The following is a 7118-nucleotide window of genomic DNA, read 5'->3' on the forward strand; positions in this document are numbered from 1 at the left end:
TCCTTTTTTTTTTTTTTGCCATAGGACACGTGCGCTCACAAAAAAGAGACACAAAGAGGGAAAGTGATGAGAAATGACCCCCTGAGGGGATGGCCATGCTGCAACCCCTTGTCCTCCATCCTCCTCTCAGGTTTTTGAGTGTGCATGCACACATGCCCAGCATGATTTTCAAGCCGCCAGTGCAGGACTTGAACTGTGGTCAGCCACATGGGATCTAGTGCCTTAACTACCACACCACCAGCTGACTCCCAAAAGTGATGCAACTCTTTAGACATTTGGTTTTTGAGAGACACATTAATACAGTTGTAATTTGGAAGTTTGGCTAAGTGAGGTGAACTGGGGCTAGGTTAATTTTTTTTTTTTTTTTTTTTGAGAGGTTTTTGCTGTAGGGCGCGTGTGCTCACCAGACAGACAGAGAGAGACAGAGAGACAGAAAGCAAGAAATCACCCCTCAGAGGGGATCGCCACACCGCAATCCCTTCTCCTCCATTCTCCTCTCAGGATCTTGGGCACGCATGCACACGCACCCGGCATGAGTTTTAAGCCACCGAGTCCGGGACGCGAACCACGGTCGACTACATGGGAGTCCAGCGACATAACTATTACACTAACTGCTGGTCCCAGGGGACTAGGTTAATTTTGAAGCATGAAGACTGTTAGGGAACCCATTTCTAAACTGGTAGAATTTACAGACCTGGAAGTGTTTTGGCCAAACAGTGGCCCATAGCAGAATCATTTGCCTGTGCTGCTGTACTAGCTCATGTAGGTTTTATAGAAAATAGAATATATATTGTATTTCGCCCAAAAAAGGTCACATCATAGGATTCCTGAAAAGAAAATGATAGGATTGGGCCAGCCCATGGCCTATCAGTTGAGGTGGCTGGATCCACATGGCCAATGGCATGTTCCAGTCCTGGACCCAGCAGCTTAACGAACATGCCAGGTGCATGTGCATGTGCGCATGTGTACCCAAACTCCTGAGAAGAGGGAGAAGGAGAGGTGAAGGGATTGTGGTGTGATCATCCCTCAGGGGATGCTCTCTCTTTCTCTCTCTCTCACCCTCTAGCAAACTTAAAAATAATAAAGAAACTAACAGAATCACTCCGTTTATGCTGATAGACATGGTTGGGCTAAGGTCACTTACTGCTTTCTTTCATGAGCATGTTCTCAAGTTCCCATTGTGTGGAGGAGCTGTTGGTGTGCTCTGCTGACCCTTCCAAATGCCTTTGCTGGCCGGTCTCTCACTGTATCAGGAATACAGTTAGAGGAGACGGTTCACTGAGAATCTCTGCACACGTGTGTGTGCGCCCAGACTCCCAGGGAGGATGGAGAAGGATTGCAGCGTGACCATCTGCAGTGGGGGTACTTTCTCACCTTGTCTCTGTCTCTCCAGTGAGTACATGTACCCTTTAGCAAATTCTAAAAAATAGTAATGAAAAAATAATAAAATTGTGCAGTCTAAGCATAGTTTAGTAGCCAGCTGCCCATTTCTGTAGTTGCCCTTGTCTTTCTGGGTCATCACCCATTGGCAGTGTCCTGACCGTCTGGTGCTAGGTAGTCTGCTCTGGGTTAATCATCTCTTGGCAGTGGCTTTGGTTAGGATAGCCACAGGTTCCTATTCAGTTCCCTTGAAATCATTCACATGCACCTGCTGAAAGATAAGGGAAGAGATTGTTAAAATGTAATGTGAGATTAGATGACCTATAAAGTCCCCTCCAATGAGAAATTCTGATTGCATATGGTGAAAATATGAGGAACTTGTCAATTTCTATGTTAAAAGATTTTCATACTTTATCATTTTTCAAAAAAGCAAATCTTTAAATTTCTTCCTTAAGATTTGAGATTGAAAGTCTTTCCTCAGAGACCAGCAGATGGTGTAATGGTTATGTCGCTGGACTCCTACATGGCCTAGACCCGGCAGTTCAAGTCCTAGACCCGGCAGCCTGAAATGCACGCTGGGCACGTGTGCATGTGTGCTGAAAATCCTGAGAGAAGAATGGAGGAAAAGGGATTGTGGCATGGTCATCCACTTTTGGGGGTGATTTCTCACTTGCTGTCTCTGTCTCTCCAGCAAGCACATGTGCTCTATAGCAAAAATCTCTCTTAAAAAAAAAAAAAAGAAAGAAAAAAGAATCTCTCCTCAATTTAGCATTACTTACTCTTTATTTAATATTTGAATGTCTTTAAAAGAGCCAAAAGATGGAAACAACAAAAACGTTCATTGATGGGTAGATAGATAAATAAAATATGGTATATCACACAGTGGAATTGCCCCCGCCCAGAGGGGGATGGCCATGCTGCAATCCTGTCTCCTTCATTACCTCTCAGGACTTTTGACATTCATGCACACTTGCCTGGCATGATTTTCAAGCCACTAGATCCCAGACCTGAACTGTGCTTGGTCTAGCATCTTAACCACCACACCACCTGCTGGCCCCACAATGGAGGAGTATTCAGCCTTGAAAAGGAATGAAATTTTGATACATGCTGCAACATGGATGCACCTTGGAGGATATATGGAGTGAAACAAATGGACAAATATTATACAATTTCACTTGTGTGGAATACTTAGAATAGTCAAATTCATAGAAACAGAAGGTCAAATAGTGGTTACCAGAGTCTGAAGGTAGGGAAGAAAAGAGTTACTTTTTAACAGGTTAAGAGTTTCAGTTAGGGGTGGTAGGAAAGTTCTGGAAACGGATAAAGGTATTGGTTGTACAACTGTATGAATATATTTTGTGCTGCTAAGCTATACGCTTTAAGTGGCAAATTTTATGTCATAGTAATAGCATGATAATAAAAAGAACTGTTCTCATGTGTCAAAGTTGTCTGCCAGCAAGCTACTGTAACCTGAATTGGTTGGATGACTTGATAAAATGGCGCTGGGGTGACACCAGGGTGATGTCAGTGGCCATGTTGCTGTGTTTCCCCTCCATTTGCAGCTGCTGGAACTCCAAGTGAGGAGAATTGTGCTGGGAACCCTGCTCCGTGGGACGGCACACCTGTTAATCACAACTATTCAGACACAGCTTTCTTGCAGGAATGTTTATACATTGCAACTCACACCCTTGGGCCCACGATCTACTTTTTGGTTTACCCCAACAGGTGAACTGGTTTGGGTGTTGCTCACTTTAATCTGACTTCTGCTGCTCGCTGCTAACAAGTGCAGTTAGTGAAATCGTAATTTTAGATTAATAAATTAAATCCCAAGAACTTCGAAGGCCTTTGTTAACAGTCGATGCAGCCGGCATCTGCTTGAAGACGTTGGGACACACCAGCAGTAATAGCACGCTCCTCACTGTCGATTTGGTTTCTGTGTAATCTTATTATTTGTTATGAATGCTCCTTTTCCTTTCTGTTGTCACAGAAAACTGCGTCGTGTGTAGACACGTGAAACATGGATGAGCACGGTTTCTCCCGCGCCGTTCTCTCAGTCTGATCAGGATATCGACGGTCATCCTGTAATTGTTTTTCACTTTTCACTTTCTTGCAGTTTCACCACTCTGACTGCCTTTCAACCTGGCTCCTCCATTTCATCGCCACTAACTACCTCATCTTCAGCCAGAAGCCTGAATTTCAGGATCTTTCAGGTAGATTGCCGATTTCTGTTTTCAAAAACAAAAACTAAAACAAAAACACATTATGTCTGTTGTTCTTAGATTTGAGATGTAATCTGTAAAAACTAGTTTTGACCCAAAAGGTACAAAAGTAATAACATTCCTTTCAATTTTGCAAGGTGGTTAATTGAGGACACTTCATTTATAATTACTTACATTACATAACAACATGGTTCTTTTACACACAAGGTTTTCTTTTTCCTTTTTTGATTTATTTTTAATTTTATTTATTCATTCATTTATTTTAATTTGACAAGAGTGAGACACAGAGAGAGAGAAGGGAACTTGTCAATTTCTATGTTAAAAGATTTTCATACTTTATCATTTTTCAAAAAAGCAAATCTTTAAATTTCTTCCTTAAGATTTGAGATTGAAAGTCTTTCCTCAGAGACCAGCAGATGGTGTAATGGTTATGTCGCTGGACTCCTACATGGCCTCGACCCGGCAGTTCAAGTCCTAGACCCGGCAGCCTGAAATGCACGCTGGGCACGTGTGCATGTGTGCTGAAAATCCTGAGAGAAGAATGGAGGAAAAGGGATTGTGGCATGGTCATCCACTTTTGGGGGTGATTTCTCACTTGCTGTCTCTGTCTCTCCAGCAAGCACATGTGCTCTATAGCAAAAATCTCTCTTAAAAAAAAAAAAAAGAAAGAAAAAAGAATCTCTCCTCAATTTAGCATTACTTACTCTTTATTTAATATTTGAATGTCTTTAAAAGAGCCAAAAGATGGAAACAACAAAAACGTTCATTGATGGGTAGATAGATAAATAAAATATGGTATATCACACAGTGGAATTGCCCCCGCCCAGAGGGGGATGGCCATGCTGCAATCCTGTCTCCTTCATTACCTCTCAGGACTTTTGACATTCATGCACACTTGCCTGGCATGATTTTCAAGCCACTAGATCCCAGACCTGAACTGTGCTTGGTCTAGCATCTTAACCACCACACCACCTGCTGGCCCCACAATGGAGGAGTATTCAGCCTTGAAAAGGAATGAAATTTTGATACATGCTGCAACATGGATGCACCTTGGAGGATATATGGAGTGAAACAAATGGACAAATATTATACAATTTCACTTGTGTGGAATACTTAGAATAGTCAAATTCATAGAAACAGAAGGTCAAATAGTGGTTACCAGAGTCTGAAGGTAGGGAAGAAAAGAGTTACTTTTTAACAGGTTAAGAGTTTCAGTTAGGGGTGGTAGGAAAGTTCTGGAAACGGATAAAGGTATTGGTTGTACAACTGTATGAATATATTTTGTGCTGCTAAGCTATACGCTTTAAGTGGCAAATTTTATGTCATAGTAATAGCATGATAATAAAAAGAACTGTTCTCATGTGTCAAAGTTGTCTGCCAGCAAGCTACTGTAACCTGAATTGGTTGGATGACTTGATAAAATGGCGCTGGGGTGACACCAGGGTGATGTCAGTGGCCATGTTGCTGTGTTTCCCCTCCATTTGCAGCTGCTGGAACTCCAAGTGAGGAGAATTGTGCTGGGAACCCTGCTCCGTGGGACGGCACACCTGTTAATCACAACTATTCAGACACAGCTTTCTTGCAGGAATGTTTATACATTGCAACTCACACCCTTGGGCCCACGATCTACTTTTTGGTTTACCCCAACAGGTGAACTGGTTTGGGTGTTGCTCACTTTAATCTGACTTCTGCTGCTCGCTGCTAACAAGTGCAGTTAGTGAAATCGTAATTTTAGATTAATAAATTAAATCCCAAGAACTTCGAAGGCCTTTGTTAACAGTCGATGCAGCCGGCATCTGCTTGAAGACGTTGGGACACACCAGCAGTAATAGCACGCTCCTCACTGTCGATTTGGTTTCTGTGTAATCTTATTATTTGTTATGAATGCTCCTTTTCCTTTCTGTTGTCACAGAAAACTGCGTCGTGTGTAGACACGTGAAACATGGATGAGCACGGTTTCTCCCGCGCCGTTCTCTCAGTCTGATCAGGATATCGACGGTCATCCTGTAATTGTTTTTCACTTTTCACTTTCTTGCAGTTTCACCACTCTGACTGCCTTTCAACCTGGCTCCTCCATTTCATCGCCACTAACTACCTCATCTTCAGCCAGAAGCCTGAATTTCAGGATCTTTCAGGTAGATTGCCGATTTCTGTTTTCAAAAACAAAAACTAAAACAAAAACACATTATGTCTGTTGTTCTTAGATTTGAGATGTAATCTGTAAAAACTAGTTTTGACCCAAAAGGTACAAAAGTAATAACATTCCTTTCAATTTTGCAAGGTGGTTAATTGAGGACACTTCATTTATAATTACTTACATTACATAACAACATGGTTCTTTTACACACAAGGTTTTCTTTTTCCTTTTTTGATTTATTTTTAATTTTATTTATTCATTCATTTATTTTAATTTGACAAGAGTGAGACACAGAGAGAGAGAAGGAAAGTGAGAAAGCAGGCCACCAGGTCTGGGTCTCGAACCGTGGTCGGCCATGTGGGAATGCCCAGCACTTTACCAACCATACATACCACCTGCTGGTCCTAACACACGAGGTTTTCAAATGATTATCTTAGAGCTTCCATTCATTTCTTTTTAATTTTTTTTTTCAGGAGAGATTTTTGCTGTTGTGTGTATCTGCTCACCTGAGAGACAGAGACTGAAGGACAGAAAGCAAGAAATTACCCCTGGGGGGATGGCTGCTCTGTCATTTCTTCTCCTCCATTCTCCTCTCAGGATTTTGGGCATGCACACACACGCATCTGGCATGAGTTTTTTTTTTTGGAGAGATTTTCACTGTAGGGCGCGTACGCTCGCCAGACAGACAGAGAGAGACATAGAGACAGAAAGCGAGAAATCACCCCCCAGGGGGGATGGTCACGCTGCAATCCCTTCTCCTCCATTCTCCTCTCAGGATCTTGGGCACCCACGCACACGCGCCCGGCGTGAGTTTTAAGCCACCGGGTCCGGGACACGAACCATGGTCGACTACGTGGGAGTCCAGCGACATAGCCATTACGCTAACTGCTGGTTCTCACATCTGGCATGAGTTTTAAGCCACAGGTTCTGGGACTAAAACGGCAGTCAACTACGTGAGAGTCGAGCAATGTAACCATTAGCCATCTGCAAGCCTAATACACACACGGTTTTCTAATGATTATTTTATAGCCCCTATTCATTTTTAAATGCACTTCCACCCCACGCACACTCCCAAAATGGATAAAGCAGTGAACTGTGTCCTTGGGTGTTGAGATATGCAAGATCTTAGTTTAACTACCTAAGTCAAAGGCAAAATTTAAACGGTACAAATTTTAAATGATTTCTTGTAAAGGAGTTTATGGTTTTATTGTACTGGTAATCTACATTTATTAAGTATATATTGGGACCAGCAGTTAGCATAATGGCTATGTAGCTCTGGATTCCCACGTAGTCAACTGCGGTTCGTGCCCCGGACCCGGTGGCTTAAACTCACACCGGGCACGTGGGCATGCGTGCCCAAGATCCCGAGAGCAGAATGGAGG

General features: G+C 42.7%; 1 protein-coding gene across 1 annotated transcript in view; it reads left to right on the top strand.

Annotated features, from left to right (window-relative positions):
• RHOBTB3 (Rho related BTB domain containing 3) overlaps positions 1-7118 on the top strand; it is a 74025-nt gene that overhangs the window by 58423 nt on the left and 8484 nt on the right. Inside the window, exon 11 of the mRNA XM_006169853.1 lies at positions 3494-3590. Within this exon, the coding sequence (XP_006169915.1) occupies positions 3494-3590 (97 nt within the window). The remainder of the gene's footprint in view (positions 1-3493; positions 3591-7118) is intronic.

This window comes from Tupaia chinensis, unplaced genomic scaffold (genome assembly GCF_000334495.1).
Source record: "Tupaia chinensis unplaced genomic scaffold, TupChi_1.0 Scaffold147554_1, whole genome shotgun sequence".
NCBI classification, from domain to species: domain Eukaryota; kingdom Metazoa; phylum Chordata; class Mammalia; order Scandentia; family Tupaiidae; genus Tupaia; species Tupaia belangeri.